Consider the following 18,779-nt stretch of genomic DNA (forward strand, 5'->3'; position numbering starts at 1 on the left):
AGACCTCCTTTATGCCTCAGTTTGCAGGGTTCCCAAGAATCCTTTAGCACAGTGCCATGCAGAATGGCATTGTGATGTGACCCAGAAGTCCTGCCTGTGGCCTGTGCACTTCTGAAAAAACCTCTGGTTGTCTCTCTTCTACTGAGTTGTGTTATCTCTGGATACGTTCTAGTAGCTTCCTTCTTTCCCTTTGATTTCCTGTACAGAAGGATCTGAAGTTAGTGTAGATGTTCCATCTCTGCTTGTTGTACCTGCAAAGACTGAAACTGTGTGACTGGGCAGGTAATACTTGCAACAGCTCCTCGTCTCAGGTGCTTGAACATGTGTCATGGGGAATAAGACACACCAATCCATAACTCTTCATACTCTGTGCAAACTGACACTTTCTGTTCTTAAGGAGACTGCCTTGTAGTATACATTGAATATTTTGATAGCAGCAAGATATATTACAAGAAGTTCTGGTTCCAATAGTTGTTTTATTTAGTTGAAAGTTATTGAACAACATTGAGATTTCAAGTTGTTCATTGCTAACGTTTCTTGTCTTGGCACAGCTTTATCATCTGTTGTCTCTCTGATTTCAAAAGACAGTGTTATCTCTAATCTAAAATAACTCCAGTTATTCTTAATGTCACCACAGGTAAAATGTTCCAGTCTCCAGATATCACTCTTATTGTAGAGTTCATATTTATGTTTTATAAGGAGAAACCTATTGATTGGCTCCTGGACCATATCCTCTGGGTGAAAGTGTGTAACCCTGAGAAAGATGCTGTAAGTTTGTTTTTATTATAAAACTTCTAAAATGTCTTTGTGATGATGAATAAGTTGCTTTTCGTGAGCTGGAAGCTAGCACAGTGTGTTACGGTTACTGCATGTTCTGGGAGAGCCTTCCTGCAAAGATTTTTATCTCAAAAAGAACTTTAGAGAGAGTTCTCAGAGGCATTATAAGTGTTACTGCTTCAGATTTTGGAGATGGGTGCAATAGGATGAAAAGCAAAAATTAAGTTTCTTAAATTAAGTTTCTTAAATTGAGTTTCTTAAATTAAGTTTCTTAAATTTGTGTGTAACAGTGCTAAAATAAACTCTGCAGAGTGCTTGGACAGCAGTCTTAGAGAAGGTTTCAAATGGGGAATAAACTGTGGGTTTTAGTCCTTCATTTCTCAAGTAGCACCTTTGCTGAAAGACTGAATAAACAGGTTCTGTGCAAGAACCATGAACAGTGTTATGTTTGCATAGCAATTTTGATAGATTTCTGGAATGAAAACAAGAACAACTGGATAAATAGGCTTAGATTCTTACCTTGTGTTGTTTTTTCACTAATGTGATTTTTTTTTTTGTATCCCACCCTTCCTTTTTCCCTCCGTCATTTCAGAAACATTGTGATCGGCAGAAATCCAACCTACGGATACGCTTCAGGCCTTCTCTTTTCCAGCATGTTGGCCTCCACTCTTCTCTAGCAGGGAAGATCCAGAAACTCACAGTTAGTAGCCAATATTTCCCTTCTGCTCCAGAGCAGGCTGATTAAATTAAAACCTTTGTGGAGATTGAGAAAACAGGCATTTTCTTGTTGTCTTGCATTTTAAAGCCCAGTGTATATTGCTCCGGTTGGAATTAAATCTGATGTAAACTGGTTACTATTGAGTATAAGAAGTGCTAGTTCCAGTTGATGTGGATTTTTACTAGAGAATATTGTTTTCTGATTTTTTTACTTTAATGGCATGCACATCTTATTAATCAGTACAAGATCTGATGCACCCAAAATGAGTAAATGCATTCGTTTTCCATGTTGGGCAAATGTTTGTTTTAAGTGTAACCACCTGGGAAAAGAACAATAAACAAGGTTCTCTGACCAGCATGATGTTTGTCTGTCTTTCAATTAGGATAAAGACTTCCTGAAACCATTACTGCATAAAATCCACGTGAATCCACCTGCAGAGGTTTCGACATCTTTAAAAGTCTACCAGGGGCATACACTAGAAAAAACCTACGTAGGGGAAGATTTTTTCTGGGCTGTCACACCAGTTGCTGGAGATTATATTCTCTTTAAATTTGACAAGCCAGTCAATGTAGAAAGGTTAGTAATTATTTGCTTTTGGTCTCTTATATGAAGTTGCTTGTGCCAAAAATGTTTGAACATAGAATTTGGGACTGTCATTATAACCTAAAGTGAAATGACATAGGACTTTTGGAGTTCAGCTGAAACTGTGATCATTACTGTCTTTCCTTTAAATCTTTTACTACAGTAAATTTTGTCTTTAAAACACTTTTTTTTCACTTAATCTGGAGCCTTTTTGATAACTGTGATGCAAAACCAGTGCTTGTCTGACACTTCATAAGAGAATTGAGCAGAAGCCAGTTTGGCTCTATTTGCTTGGTCTGCTTCTAATGACAGTGCAATTGTACAGCATGGTGTGTGGTACAGTGTGTTGTGCCCTGAGGTCTCAGTCCCTTGGTTGTCCAGGTCAGAAATCTTGCTGGAACGTACTGTGATGTCCCCAGACCTGAAAGCTGGGAACTCTGAAGGGTAATGTTTTTCAGATGTAGCTTTAGGGCTTGGAAGAAAAGTCACCATGCTAAGAATCTAAGTTGACCTATTTAAAAAACATTAAAATTCAACAACAACAGCAAAAACAGGGGGAGTGGGCCTTCACAGTGCAAATATCTGTGATTTGTTAGAGGACTGAAAGTGACTTCTTTTTAGCTACTAGTCAGATTAATTAAGGATAATAGAGTTTGCACTGTAGAGATTAGTCATCCTTTAGTGTTATTGGAACCTATTTGCTGCTTTGCTGGCTACTGTCTTGTCCATAAATTTCCTGTTTCACTGTTGCTATGTTAATGGGTTCCTTTTCTTCTGACTTCACATAGCTTAGGTGTTCTTTATAGGCCAGTGCCTGTAGCCTAGTAGAACAAAGTTTCTTTGAATCAATTTGACTGGATATTAAGGAGCCCTTTTTGCAGTCCTGAAGTGAATCCAATTAGTCAACTTGTGTGCCTTGGTATATAATCAAAAGCTGAGTCTTCACCTTGGCTTAGCACAACAGTGGGGATCAGTAGTTTCCTTGTTACTGCGTTGTTCCAAACTAGTCTGACCTTGAAACTCAAGTTTGTTGTTTCAAATGTCAAATTACTCTTTCAGTTGATTGCTATCTTTTAAAGGACTTTCCTGGTTAGCTTTCCAAGATGGATCTGTTGAGGAATATGACTGTCACACCTCCTTGGATTAAAGGCAAAATATTTTTTTTAGTCCTGTGCCAATAGTTTAAAAAACCATTTTTTTTAAACTCAGATATATGAATTTATTGATTTCTTTTGGTCACATTTTCTTTTTCAAAAAGACAAAGTACACATTGTTCAATTTGTGTGTTTGTGTGGTGTTTCTTTTTTAAAGAATCTATGTTCTGAACAGAGTACGTGTAAGCAGCAAATGTTGATCTGGAGTGGATTAGGACGAGACAAATGCTCAGTGGCAGTTTTGGAAAGCATTGCTAGCAGGTGTCATAGGTCAGCACTGTTATTTAAAAAATGGCATGCACAGGTCTGAAGAAATATTTTTTTAATATGTATTGTCTTAATGGTGAAGGAAACTGGGGGAATGAATAAATATTAATTACCTGTGCAAAAGAGGGGAAAATAGTGTTCATTGTTGAGCCCTGGAAAACTGTAGCTAGGCCTAAGATAGTTATGTCTACATGCAGTGCTAAGAACAGTCTTAGCAGTAGAGGATTATACATTTTTTTAATGTTGTTATTTCTATTTATTGAAGAAATGCATTTTAGTTTTAGAAGAAAGGAAGCATCTTGCATTCTGTTGCTTCCCCAAAGGAAATCCACCAATTAGGATGGGATGATGCTACCTGTTCAGACTCAGGTTTAATATTGTCTGAGCTAGTATTGTAAGTTGTTTCCAAGTTTATTTTTAGCTTCTATGGCCACAGTATCCTCAAAAGTACTTTGCCTTTCTGAAGTCAATGACTGATCAGAGCTAAGATGTAATTTCAAATTGTTGGGGACTTGTTTTTATTTGTTTACATAACTTCAGCAGCAGCAGCAGATTTTTGCAGGTGACGTCTAGTGGAATTTCCTGATATTTCAAGGATGCTTGCTGAGACAGTCAGAAATAAAACTGTGACTCACAGGTTGAAACAGAAAAGGGAAAGTGGACCGAGCTATAGGAAGACTTACCTGGTGGGGAAATACATCTGATGGTGGGAATTAAGAGTAGAAAATAGACTTTTGATAGCCATCTTGTGTCTGTGAAGGAACACAACAGGTTTGGGTTTTGTTTTATTTTTTTAGGTAATAGAAAAGCTCTTTGAATTTAAAGAAAATTTTGTCTGCCAAGTCAGTTTGCGGTGTAACTGCTTAGTAACTCCCATAATAAATTCTTGATGGAGAAGTTTGTTTATGGAAATATTGACCACAGCTCTGACTGAATGAATGGCAGGTCTGTTACTCTGTGACAGAGTACTAACTTGTTCCTGTAGTTTATTTTTCCAAGCCAAGTGTTTTGCTGGACTGGATTTAAGTTTTCTGACGTTCAGTAATTAGCTCTCATTAAGTATTTAAATATTTAATGTTTGAGAACATTGTCAGGGATAACACTGGCAAGGATTTCTTAACAGTTTAAAGTGAGAATTGAGCTCTTTTCACTGAGCAGAAGGTAACATCTGTGGCTATTCTATGCAAGACCTGGTTGGGAAATCCCTGCCGGCTGTTGAACAGTCAAATAGATGGTCCTTGTTCTAAAACACGCTTGGAGAACAGGGATGTGTAAACTGAAATCTTCTAATGGTTATTTTAGTAACAGCACTTCTACTGAACCTTTTTAGATTTTTTCCAAGCAAAAGATCTCCAGCCACAACACTCAAGTCTCTTAATAGTAAGTTAGGGTCTTATTCGTATTTTTGCAGTAAGAAAATACACACATTTCTTTCAGTAGCATAACCTTGAGAATGAAAGTAAATTGAAGGACTTTCCTCTTTAAAAGAAATTGCACAGCAGTGTTGAAGTATGGTTTGGTTTTGGTTTGTTGTTATGTTTTTTCCAATAAATGGATAAATGCTCAAAGTAGCCTGCATTATAAGATAAGAAATACTGAATTTCTGTTCCCTCAGTTGTTATATAATTATTGAAATCCACTTTGCTGTTTTGGTGTGTACACGGCTGTTCCAAACACAGATTTAGTTAAAACTGATAGTTATATTTAAGAGTTTCTTTATAAACCAGCCAAAACACATCTGAGAAAGATGCTCTGTTGCGGCACTTAAGTGATACTGGTGTCCATCATCTTTTCTTTTTTGACTGCCTGAGTTTCAGTCTCCTCCCTACAGATGTGATTGACACAAATCTGATATGGTTTTCAAAGAAAACATGTGCTAATTGCATCAAGAAAGCCCTTGGAAGTGCATAACCTATGGCTGTGTTAATTAGATTATGTTTACACTTGTCAGCTTTGCTGCAATAAGAATTTAGAATGATATTTTTAAAAAGGGCTTCAGGTTTGCTTCAGTATAAGTGGATTTCAGATGCTGATCTCTGTTTTAAGAAAAAAAGCTGCAGGAAAAGACAAGTATGTATTTTATCCTGTAGAAAGAAAAAAAAACACCAGAAAACAAAAACTTACCCCAACCTCACTAGTATATCTATCTAAATTTGCTTTATATTTTTAAAATATGAGGCTCATCATTTCTTGTATGTAACTGCTTCACAGAATCACAGAATCATCAAGGTTGGAAGAGGCCTTCAAGGTCATCTTGTTCAACCATCAGCCCAGCACCATCATATTCACCCCTAAACCAGATCTCCAAGTGCCACATCCAGACACCTCTTGAACACTCCAGAGAGGGTGACTCCATCACCTCCCTGGCCAACTTATTCCAATGCCTAGCTACTCCTGCAGTGAAAAAATTTTTCTAGTATCTAAATCTCCCCTATCTCAGCATGAGGTTGTTTGCTGTGGTCCTCTCACTGAAGGCACAGCAGAAGAGACTGGCCCCCTCCTTGCTACAGCCTCCTGTCAGGGGGTTGTAGAGAGCAGTACGGTCCCCCTGAGCCTCCTCTTCTCCAGACTAAACAACCCCAGCTCCTGCAGCTGCTCCTCAAGAAACCTCTGCTCCACACTCTTCTGCAACACTGCTTGATACTGTTAGTTGGAATATTTTGAAAAGCATTAGCAGTTTGCTTTTTTGAGGGGAGGGGGAAATCTATTGGTTGGTTGTGGTGTTGGGTTTTTTCCTCCCCCTCCCTGCCAGCACTGCTTTTAACTCTATAGTTGTCCTTTCCTTTTAGCAACTTATTGGGTGGTCATCCTAATGTGACACTGATTATTGACAAAGAGATTTTATAAGGTAGAACTTGCTGATTAGAATTTCAGTTTTTAAGTGAAAGCTTAATACTTTGACAAACCAGCTTGTAGGTTATATTTCCTACCTTGTGATCTGGTATTGGCATAGATACTGGATGTGCAGTATTTGAGACTAATCATCTAATTTTCTGTATTGTTGACCCTGGAATACCAGGGAACACATAATGTTAACTTCACATATACTTCCCTCTCACAACAGAGAATTTTCAGTCATGCAAGAAATATATATTTGACTATTTAAGCTAGAAAATCAGTGTATTGAGAGTGAATAGTATCTTGCTGGGCTCCTGTTAACTAAACATATACATTACTTTGTCTGCGCTGAAATTATTGTGACAGTGCTGAAAAATACCTGCATAAAAAATGACAGATGCTTGCCAGGTATTCTGTAAAGGAAAATAAATGCAGCTCTTAAAACAGGTTCTCTAGCAGTGAAAAATAAAAGGAAGGGTTTTTTAAAGTACAGCAAAGTTTAAAAAAAAGTATATCAGTCAGTCATGTATGTATCTAAAATGTAGTTAATTATCCATCCTGTGGGATGCAAGTCCTCCTGTGGGTAGAGCAATACAAGATCAAATGCACTACAAAGGAAAAAAGACTTTCTAACGGCTCTCCAAAACTGTTAAGTGGAACTTTCTCATCATTTGCTTTTGCAGTAACAACCACTCAGGACCTGGAGAACTGCACAATTCTTTAGTTTTTTTCAAGCAGTGACTTGACTGATGCACAAGTTGTTCTTTGTTCATAATCCCTGTTGAGTGTGGAAGCTCCTGTTCAGTGCAGTGCGTTAAACCTTTCATGGGCAATTTCAGCTCAAGAACCACATGTAGGTGCACACACACAGAGTGTATGGTTTAGAAATAATCTTTGTTCTGATTCTAAAGATATGTGTTACTCAAGTTTAACACCATCTTCATAGTTATTAAGCTTTTAATAGTGGTGTCAGTTGATGGGAAATATTTCAAGCCCCTTGAATTTATTATTTTCCTTCAAATTCTGAAAGCCATGGATCTCTAAATATAGTAATCCTGAATGAACCCAAATTCACTCAAAGTTATGTTTTGGTGTTTGTTGGTATTTTTCAGATGGGATAATACTGGTAGTGTACAGAAAAGAGAATTTGAGGACTTCAGTTCCTGTGTTTACATAAGCTCCTGTACTAATGAGTAGAACATCCTCAGATGGATGCACTGACAGCAGAATTTGGCAGGCAGGCTCCCAGCCAGTGATGCTGTTTGCTCCAGGCATGGAACTCTGCCCATAACAATGAGGCAAGGACTTTGCACAAGAAGGGGAGAAAAAACTCAAACTATGGATCAGAGACAGAAGAAAAGAGCTGCCTAAGCCAAGGACATGCTGCTTCCTCCTTAATGGCACTAATATTCAAGATTTGTGTCTTTGGCAGTGTTCCTGGATTTACAGTTCTTAGTCAGAAATCTTGGAAGCTTAATGCTGTTGCCTAAATGTTCAATGTCTGATGCCACTTGAGGTACTCCAAAATACTTCACCTGATTTCCAGAAGGACTTGAATCTCTAAGATGTCATAATTGCATCTTTCTGCCTGTGATGAGGTCACATACCCAAGTGCAATCTCAAATGGTGTTAAATGCTTGTGTTTAAGAAAACTGAATGGAGTTGTTATCTGTGCTTCCCCAGCTAAGCTGGGTGGGGGTAAAAAATGTTTGTATGTACTCCTACATCTATACACACACATACTAAAACCAAAGCCCCAGCACAGCCTTTCTACATTTGACTGGATTAAAAATTCAGTAGAAGTAACCATGTAAAAGAACTGAGGGGCTTTGAAGAGTAGAACAGAGATTTCCAGACAGACAACAGCCCCTGCTCTAAAAAAGCACCACCATCACCAAAAAACCCAATCAAACAATAAAACATTCACAAAATACCAAAAAACCCAAACCACCCCCAAAATGAAAAAAATTAAGATTAATTTAATGCCAGACTCTTTTTTATTATACTTGATGTGTGCATATTCCAGAGAGACAGTGCAGTGTTAGAAAGCAGATGTCATAGTCCTCACTGGGAAACAGAAGGCAAGAGTAGTCTGGGGAATGAGATTTGCCTGGGCAGCTGAATGCCTTCTACACCGACTGCACAGCTGAAGGGGGTTAGGGAATGGTACAGTAAAAGATTGAGTTTGGGAGTGGTGTGAGAAAATTGATTTCTTAGATGTGTGTTGGATAAAAAAGACTGAGACCACTATCCAAAATCCTCCTATCACCTCTTCAGTCGAACCACTTTGTGATATGTTGGAAAACAGGAGAAATTTCTCTCCTCTTGGTGTGCTGGTTTGGTACATGTGAAAATGGGAAATTCATCCCTTGCAGCTCTCAAACATGCAGCCCAGTTCATATACTGGGCCAGTTAGGCCAGTTAGTTGCTTTGTCAGAGGAAGTGAGATCTTACCAGACGTTTAGCACAGAAGTTAACAGGTGGGGGTTTTTGGTGTTTTTGTTTGTATGTTTTTGTTTGTTTATTTTTGAGGGATGTGCTTTTGTTGTTTCTTTGGTTGAAGTTTTTTTTATAAATTGGGAATTATAACAAGATGGGAAAACTCCCCCTACATTGCTTACCTATTGTGAGTGCTTGGCAGGTGTTATATAGACTTGAGGAATTAAGCTTTTTTTGTTTTTGAAGTATAAGCAATTTTTTAAATGACTGCGTAAGAGGCATAAAGGATAGAAGAATAAATTGAACTTGAGAGAAGGAAAAGAAATTACTCATCTTCTCTTTGTATTTTGCATGAGGAAATAGTGCATGGTTAATACTGGATTCCAGTGACAGTAGAATAACGTTCCCTAATTAGAATTCTGGGAAAGTCACACAAAGGAGGTAGATTAGTTTTCTTTTACCACATTTGCATCCGGTGATCAAAAATACTGGATAGAATTGGTGAATAATGACTCTTGCAGTGGATGATGGCATCTGCAGAGAGCCAAAAATTTGCTGACTGAATGTTGCTTTTATAGAAATTCATGTTGTGCAGAATTAAAAACTGCTATGCTGCATGTTGCTATGGATAATTTGCTCAAACATGGAAGGAAACATCCTCTCTGCCTTCCTACCTATTTTCCTTTTCTGAAAATAGGGTGTGCTAAAGTATATAACTTTGCTAAAAAGAGACATAAGGAGGATATGTGAAGAAAAGGATTCGATTCCTGGTGTTTACAGAGCACAAAGGCCTGCATTCTTAAATAGATTCTTTGAATATTTGTGTTTGGCATCAAGTGAGATGACCTGTTTCCTTCAACCCAAATATATTAACAGTGGATATGAATTGTGCTGTTGAAAGAATTTTTGTGTATTAGTTCCTTCTATAATGCTGCCACAATTTACTAATAAAATTGTTGTGTATTCCCTTCTAATTTTTAATTAGAACACTTTAATTAGAACACTTTCTATGTATTAAAAATAGTTGGCATTTATATTTATTTAGATAAAATACAAAAGACAGACTTTTTTTATGCCTAAAAAAATCACGTATTAAAGATAGTAATAGTTTTTTGGGCCTGAATGTGCTTTGATGAGAGAAGGAAGAGATACATACCTTTATAAGCAAGATGGGAGAAAGCTAGAGAGGTGTGTGTAGGTGGGATTTTTATTTTATAATTTTTGGAAAGCACAGGTAATGAAAAGGGTTAGCCATTCAATGAATATAAAGGCCAGCAGGGCAGATTAGTAGTATTTATATTAATTTATATGCTGCTTTGCATGGGGAGCTAGTGCCAATGCTGAGGACCCTTCTGAGTGCTCACTGCTGGGGCAGTTCTGGATCTGAGTATAGGCTTGTAAAGTGCCCTGAGAGTTCTTGAATTGTAGGATATGCTGAGCAGGAAGGGACCCATCGGGATCGAGTCCAACCCCTGGCCCTGTGCAGGACACCCCAAGAATCATATGATGTGTCTGAGAGCATTATCCAAATGCTTCCTTCTTGAACTCAGGCAGGCTTGGTGCTGTGACCACTTCCCTGTTCCCTGTTCCAGTGCTCTGGGTGAAAAACCTTTCCCTGATATGTAACCTAAACTTTTGTCGGTGTATGAATGATAATCACACTTCTACCCTCCCCTCCCTTTGTGTGTTTGTATGTGTATGAATATTTGTTTCAGCTTATTGGTTGGAGGTTTTTTTCCCCTTCTATCTATCTGACTTGATTTCACATGCTCTATTTCATAAGCTCCATGGCAACAACTCAAACCCTTAACTTGGGTAAACACTCAAGTTATTGGATATAAAAACTGAAGTTTTCTTTGCAGCTTTGGCTTTGCTCTGTTTTGTTTGGTGGTTGGTGGTTTGTTGGTTTGTTTTAAATGCTCTTTAAATTCTGTGTAACTTTTATGCTACATGAGATATTGATGTTTAGCCTCCTCTTACTCCCACTCCATTGAGGTCACAAGCAGAATTTATGTAAGTTAGTTCATACATTTAATAATGCAGAAAGAAGGTTTGTCTCTGTGACTCTAAAAAGACACTGCCGGGGGAAAAGGTTCTCTAAGATTCAGGCACATAAGTATTACATTTACAAGTAGTAAGTTAGAATTGCTTTTCTCTGATGACACTCATCAAAAATACTCAATTGTGTCTATCTTTGGGGATTTTTGGTTATTAAAAAAGCAGTGAAATAATATTCTGTAACATAATAGTAGGGGTTTTTTTTAACTTTAGGTGTATTTGTGTTTATTTGGGATTACTGTATTTAGAGATCCATGGCTTTCAGAATTTTAATTTGAAGGCATGGTTCAGAAGGTGTTATGTTTAAGCAGCAGATAGAAAAGAAAATCTTACTGATTCCACCCTAAAAAAAAACCAATTAATTAGAAAGGAAAAAAGCATGTTTCCACTGTTTTACATGGACTGTCATATGAATCCCAGGATAGGTGTCAGAAAAATGTAGCAGATGAAAGCAAAGCTACTTCAAGTCTATCAGTATTGAGAACCACCTGTCATAGTCTGAAAACCTTAGAATTATAGAATCATTTAGGTTGGAAAAGGCCTTTAAGATCATTCAGTCAAACTGTAAACCAGTGTTTGCCTTGGAAGAAAAAGGACTGGACCAGACATCTTATTATTGGGCAGGGGATTAAACAAAAGGAAGAAAAGCCAACCTTGTAATCTTATGGCCAACAGCTGAATTACTCTACATTAGTGATTTAATGAAGCTCCCAAATGTGCTGTGAATATCTTCTTGGTTTTTAGAAAAGTCTGTTTTACTTAAGAAATATCAGCTGAATAAATCAGTTCACTGATTAGGGGACATAAGTCATCCCCCCAGGTGGGAGGGGAAACCCCATAATACTCTCTTGTCTAGTTAAAGCTTGTCAGCAAATTTGTGAAAATTGTCTTGGCATATATAGAGTTCAAAACCAGTGGGTTTGGGGAGGTGAGGACAGGTTCCTTAAAAGCCAGTTCAAGGATTTTGGGATGGCAGATTTCACTTATATTTGTTTCAAAATGAGTTTTACTCTCTCAACCTATTTCCAAAGACTCTCCACTGGAAAATCTCCCCTGTCAGGAAAGCAAGTTTCACAAAAGAATAGCTGATGACACTTACTTTAGGAGTTGTAGAGTGTCTGCTTCTAAATTAAATTTTATTTCAAAATAAATTTTCTAATTTGTAAATTTTATTTCTAAGCAAAATATCATAGATATGAATTGACTGTGTATGTGTATTTGTGCTTCTCTTTTCAATCTGTGTAACTTATAATGTTTAAGTAGGTGTTATCTGTCAAGTGTTGAAGCAAGACTCAGATATAAAAATATCTCTTCCTTTTCTAAACATAATTTAAAATGTGACATATGCATGTGTTGCTTTTGTGTGTGCATATGGATTAACAGATAGATGTAGGAAACATAATACAGAAGCAGGTTTGATTACATGGAAATCAGGTTTGATTAATTACTGCTGTGGATTGTTTTGGCTCTGTGCCAGGCTGTGAGTGCAGTGACAGTGCTGAGGGGAGGGAACTGCACTTGGTCTCAAAGGTGATTGCACAGTAGGGGAAATGGTGGCTGTGCTTGTGTGCTTGCAGGGTTGTGTTTAAGAACAAACCAACCCCAAATAAATAAATAAAGCTCCTTTCCCCCAGCCCCCCCAAACAAACACAACTACCACTTTCTCCCCTGCCCAGCTGTCCCCCCAAAATACCATCCAAATACCCAGAGTCAGTCACTGTTCATTGAGAGCACAACGATCACAGATTGCACAGAGTTTCTTCGTGGATCTTTAGGTGTGTCTTCTCAGAAATGAGCACCAAGGGAAGGCAGCATGTCTGTGTTTTGTGTGGAGCATTTGATAGGAACACCTTAGATGGCATCTTAAAATAAAACTGCATAGAATTTTCAGTGTCTTCAAGAGAAAAAATGCCCACTACTGCTTAGGATATCTAACAGACTAAGGTATGGCAAGTTAGATCATCTAGGTCAGAAGAGAGCAGAATATATTTTTAGTTTTCCCACCAGCTTTGTTGAGAGTTTTCTTTTGCTTACTATTGAGATGTATGATGAAGGCATGTTCGTAGAAAGGGAAATTCTTTCCAGGCTTTCAGATGTCATTAATGTTTAGTAAAAGTCACAAGATCTTTCTTGAAAGAGCTGTGGATGTTTTGGGTAGCTTGCCTACTTTAGAATTGACTAATCTTTACATTAAACTGCAGTGGGGAAATTACTTTTCTTAAAGCACATCCAATGCTGAAGCTTACCCAGTCCAGTTCTGTTATCTGTGCAGTTCTTCTGAAACCAGAGCCATAGAAATCAGTGTGGCTTTCTTGTATCACAGTGTGTGGGTTTACTTCTGTTCTGAGTGTTGATAAAAGAAATGTTCTGTGTCTGTGTGTGTTTTCTTAAAGTACTTCTATCATTTTGGGGCCGCAGTCAGGGGCAGAGAGCTCTGTCGGCTTCTACTTGTCTTGTACCTGTAGAGTGTGGATTAATGGCAGGTATTTACCTGGCTTCAGACATACTGGATAAAGACAAACTGGAATTTACATCTTCAACTATGCCTTAATAAATTGCAAATTGAGCTAATGTTTGTAATTTTAATCAACTGATAATTTCTGAACTAATTTAGTCTCTGGCTGGTGACATTTAATGTCGAAAATGGTTCTTACTCTTAAGTTTTGATTGAAGAAAGGTTGAAAATGTGTTGATAGATTTTTACATATTCATTTAAACATAATAAAATAAAATGGGCTTGTTAAAAGTGGCATCTGAGTAGGTGTAGTATCTAGGTAGTTTTTGACAGTAATCTGAATAAACTTTCTGGTTCACTAGAAAAAAGGGTGAGCAATGAACAATTTTTCAAGCATTGATACCACCTAGTGGTAAAAAAATACTGTTAACTTTTTATATGAAGTTTGTTTTATATATAAAGAAAAGGGAATTAAACTATCTCTTTTGCAACATTATCTACACGTGCAGTACTGCAAAAGCTGTTTTGGGAGTGGTCAGTGAGAATTTGAAAACTTGCACTTTGCTGATTGATACTGATAGGGATGTTTAGGGATAGGTTTAGGTACAGTTTTAAACGTAATTACTCTGTGCCATTAAAAAAGTCATTAAATGCACAACTGAATGAGGGTAATGAGGACTTTTTACAGGTGTTAAAAAAACAGTCCTTTTAATAGAGGCTTTTGTTTGTTTGTTTAAATAAATCTGTCTTTGGGGTAGAAGTTTGAATTCAGGTAACACTGAGGGTGTGGATATTGGGAATTTCTGGCACCATCATCAGTGAGATTTTGCAGTGAACCAGGGTGGAGAGTTGGACTTGGCAAACACTGGCCAGGCAAAATATTGACTTGGATAAATTCCCAGAACTGGTTCAAAATGGGTCCGCAGAGTTCATCCTGTGGGCAGGGCACAAGGAGAGGGTGATGTGTAGCAGGGAGGGACTGAAGGAAGGCAGGGCTTCTGCTTCTGGGGGTGACACCAGTGTGTGCCAGGCAATATTGTTGTATAATGCAGTCTGTCAGGATCAGATTATGGACACTCCCTTTCTCAGTAAAATGCTGCCCAATTACTCTTTAAAAAGTAAAAAATGTTAGCCCTTTCAATTCAGTAGTATGTGAAACCATCTGATCCCCATCTGATGTAGGTCCAGTATAGAAGTTGTTTATCCTTGTAGCATCTGCCCTGTGAGGATTAACACATGAGATGGTAACAAAGCTCATTCTGGCTGATGCATGAGGCTGTTTCATTGTCCCCCTTTCATGTGCAGGTACTTGTTTCACAGTGGCAACCCAGAGCACCCAGGAGACATACTTCTGAACACGACTGTAGAAGTTCTGCCTTTCCAGGTATGAATGTATCGATTTGTGTCTTCTCTATTAAAGGATAAAAGCAAAATCTCTTAACTTTAATGAGTTTTTTAACAGGGGGAAGGAGATATAAATGCTTCTGTTTTGAATTTTTTGCCATGACGGTCTCATGATTTTTCTTCTTTTAATTGGATCTATTCACAGAATACTATTGTAACTGTTTGGATGTTCATTCAGAGTGCAGTCTGCTACAAAGTGCTGTTGGTAATTTGGAGATGGACAAAGTTTCCTTCCAGTTCACTGCTACTATTTAAAGCACAAAACCCCCCAGTCTTCCCTCTCTCATGTATTTTGGAAAATGGGAAACCTAAGTCAGTCTGCTTTTTGACTTAGTAAAACAGTCTCAGTTCAGGAGCTGACACACATCCAGACCTAACTAGATACTGGAATATATAGACTCTTAAACAGAATGTGTATTTTTTCCTTGATTATTGATTTTTTCCCCCATACATCAGTCAGAGTTTTATCACAGGAGAGCACTACTCTATCTAAAGTATTTTCTTGTTTGACACCACATGGTATGGGTTCTTTTTCTTCAGCCACATATTAGAGCCAACCATTTATATCACAAAAGTCTGTCAGAGTATTAAGATAGCTGTTTGGCTTAATTCTTTGTTTCACTACTTTGGACAAGTTTGGTTTATTTAGTATTAAAATGGCAAAGTATTTCTATCTTCCCCATATACCTGCTGTAGGAATCTTGAAATCTAAATTGCCATATGCTGAATCTTTTTTTTAAACTTTCATTTAATTTTTTTAATTAAATAATCATGGAGGAGTTCACAGCTCCCTTTTTGCAGTCTGCCTTCCCTGGAGTGAGCAAAACCAGGAAATTCTGACTGCCCCCACCCCTAAGAAGAAATTTGTTAGTTTGATCCTAATTATACAACATGACATGTGGGATATTATATCATAAGATCTGTGGGTTTTGTTTCTCAAGACCTGTGGAAATACATTCAACCACAAAAACAGCAGCAGCCCTCACTTCATCTGAGCCCGAGATACAACAAGAATGCACAAGATAATGAGCACAAATGTGCATCAAGCATCTGTTTTGGGTACACTTGGCTGTGAAATGCCCCTCAAAGTGGAGCATCCCTTAAGGAAGTAATGCTACTGAGCTTCTGTTGTTATTGATGCCATTTGTGGACAAGGTAGACAGAAGATTCTGCATCTGGCCTTGTTCCTAAGCCATTGGTGGCAGCAGAAAATGCTGCCCATGTGAGGACAGCAGCTCCTGAGGGATCTATTTCTCTGCATGGACTTGAGTAGAGCTGGAAGCCTGTTCAGGTATTTCAGCCCTGATCCTCCGTAAACAGAATTCAGAAAAACAAAAACTGAACCTTAGAAACCAGAACATCCCCTGACTGTATTCCTCTGAGACTCAAACAACATACTAAAAACAAAACCCCGAACCAACCCTTAACAGAAACCCACCCCAAACTCCCAAACAGTAACAAAAACAACAAAACACCCACTCCCCCAAATAAAAGAAAACAAAGAAAAATCCCCACCACTTTTTCAGCAGCCTCCCTTCAAAGTAGGAATTAAAAAAAAAGCTGATGGATTTAGTCTCCTGTTTTGTCAAGCATTTTTAGTTCATTGCTAGAAATTCCTTACAGTGGGTCTTTCAGTATTGCATCATGTGATTATGGTTGTACTTTTCAAGCTCTACTTTATAATTTCATTTTTTGTGTTTATTAAAAAGACTTTGTGATCCCCATCCCTTTTCAGTGAGGCAGTGATAATTGCAATGCTTTTCCTCACTGGTCTGATGGCTTTTCATCTCATCCAAGGCCCTGTCTTTGTTTTTGTTCTACTGTGTATGCCAATATCTGCTAAGTACAGTGTTCACGTGGCAGTCACCATCCCAGTTACGTGGCACACTGAAAGTGCTGCTTTTTTCTGCATTGAAGCCAAATATTGTTCTATTCTGGAACGCTGCTGTTTTTTCTGTCTTTGGTGTTGGCTTGTCTAGGGCTGTAAATAACTATATTCCAGGGTGGTTTGTAATTACTTTAAAAAGATGGATGCTGAATATATAACAAAAGTGCACACGTGTTTGTCTTTCCCCGGCGAAGTCATATGTTAAATGATCTGATTTCTGCTTTATTGTTCTAGAATGAAGAACTGGTATTAAGCAAAGAAACCAAAGACAAACGCTTGGAGGATGGTTACTTCAGGATAGGTATGTGACAGTGAAAAGAAATGTGTTTCATTACTGTTGCACCTGTTAAAGATGTTTTCGTTAAAACCAAAACAAAGCTAAACCTGATTTTTGATCGTTCATTTTTGGGTACATGACTTTGTAGGCTTTAGTTAGTATTGTTTCCATGATTTCTTTTCTGAGACTGATGGACTAAACAAAGCTCTGTTGTTGACTTTAGTTGTAGTGCAGCTCCACTCAACCTCTGTGCAGAGTATCACCTGCATTACAGCAGAGGCATTTCCAGGCTGTGTAAGGTCACCAGCTCCTCTGCCCTGTGACTGCACCAGTGCCTTGGGGTGCACTCTGTGCTTGGCCTGGATTTCAACTTGCTCTACAGACAATCAGATGCCTCATCGGAGGATGAGACTGGCATTTCCACAGCAAGTGGCTTTTTGGGAAGGAGCCTGGATACATGTTGTCAAGGAAGAGGAATTTTACTCATGGATTGTATTTAGTTGCTGGACATAGGTTGGGCAGCCCTGTTATAATGAAAACATGGGGGTTTTGTCTCAATAAATTACAATTGTTGTGAATACTTTAAGTGTGTGGTAGTTTTGGCTTTAGTTTCAGTTTAGGCCTTACTTAAATCTCAGTTTTAGCAGGCCTCAAAGGATGTGACATAGATTAGAAGGGACAAACATCACCTGACTTAGGCAACCAAAGAGGTATTTCATGTCATCTGACATCATCATCAAGTGTCAAGGGGTATAAAAAGAGAGGGAGGTGGTGTTTCTTTTTCTTTCGATTCCTGCTCCTGCCCTGGGAGGACATGCTGCTCTGACTGCCGAGATTAGGCCCTACTGCAGTCCGTGCTGTTGTTTATATAGGGAGATGAACATTTTCCTGTTAATTTCTCTCTCTCTTGCTGGGAGTTTTCTTGTGAAGAGTTTTTGGGAAGTTTTCTGGGGTTTGAGTGGTTGGAATCTGGGTTGTTAACTGGGTGATCTCGGTGGAGGTGTTATTATTTTCTTTTCACATTCATATATATATGTGTTATATTCTGCTTTAAATTTTGTTTTCTTCTGTGTAAATATAAAAGCCTTACCATTTCAAAGCTCCATTTCTAAGGTTTTTTTTCCTCACTCCCTTTCCCTGGGAGGGGACCCTTTGACTCGGTACTGGGCAGTTGGCATTTTGCTAGCTCAAACTATAACCATAAGTCTGACTGGGCTTTAAAACTGGATTCTTACTCACCCTAATATAATTGAAGATGCTTTAAAGAGGAGTATGTTACACATGAATGATATCCCTTGTCTTTACTTGTCCTTGAAAACACATAAGCCAAAGGCCTCATGTTTAGTTCCATGATAATAAATTAATACCTGTGCCAAAATCTTCACAGGGTTTGAGGTGCTTATGCCTTTAGACAGTTTCAAAGCTTTTATTCTCTATGTGTAATCCTGTTCAGATAGGTGTGCTCTGACGTGCCCCAAACTGTGGTGCTGCAAAGCTGAGTCTGATGGCAGATTTGCCGCCATCTTTTGTTTCAGGAACACCAGTCAGTAGGTATCACCTGTGAATTGTGGTACTGTAGAAACAGTTTTCTGAACACAGGTTTTGTACTTCGGCTTGTTGAACAGGACTTAATGGAGGATGTACTTTTGCTTCTCTGCAGGGAAGTTTGAGAACGGTGTAGCTGAAGGAACAGTTGACCCCAGCCTAAACCCTATTGCATCATTCCGGCTCTCCGTGATACAAAACTCAGCCGTTTGGGCAATCCTGAATGAGGTAAGAGGTGGTATAACGTTTAAAAATACTGCTGGCAAATGTGAGATTTCTTCATGCTGTCAGTGTTCTGAGGCTCAGACTTGTGGCTAACACTGGAAATAGCTACCTCTTATTACTGAGAAATGCAATACACTAAACCATGACTTATT

At 38.3% G+C, this 18,779-nt stretch overlaps 1 protein-coding gene across 2 annotated transcripts in view; it reads left to right on the plus strand.

The window, feature by feature from the left end:
• Nucleotides 1–18,779, plus strand: part of MGAT4A (alpha-1,3-mannosyl-glycoprotein 4-beta-N-acetylglucosaminyltransferase A) — an 81,116-nt gene that overhangs the window by 56,691 nt on the left and 5,646 nt on the right. For both annotated transcript variants that reach the window (XM_071582091.1, XM_071582099.1), the window contains exons 10-15: nt 638–768; nt 1,370–1,477; nt 1,878–2,071; nt 14,594–14,672; nt 16,815–16,881; nt 18,518–18,630. In XM_071582091.1, the coding sequence (XP_071438192.1) occupies nt 638–768; nt 1,370–1,477; nt 1,878–2,071; nt 14,594–14,672; nt 16,815–16,881; nt 18,518–18,630 (692 nt within the window). The remainder of the gene's footprint in view (nt 1–637; nt 769–1,369; nt 1,478–1,877; nt 2,072–14,593; nt 14,673–16,814; nt 16,882–18,517; nt 18,631–18,779) is intronic.

This window comes from Pithys albifrons, chromosome 1 (genome assembly GCF_047495875.1).
Source record: "Pithys albifrons albifrons isolate INPA30051 chromosome 1, PitAlb_v1, whole genome shotgun sequence".
In the NCBI taxonomy this organism is placed as follows: domain Eukaryota; kingdom Metazoa; phylum Chordata; class Aves; order Passeriformes; family Thamnophilidae; genus Pithys; species Pithys albifrons.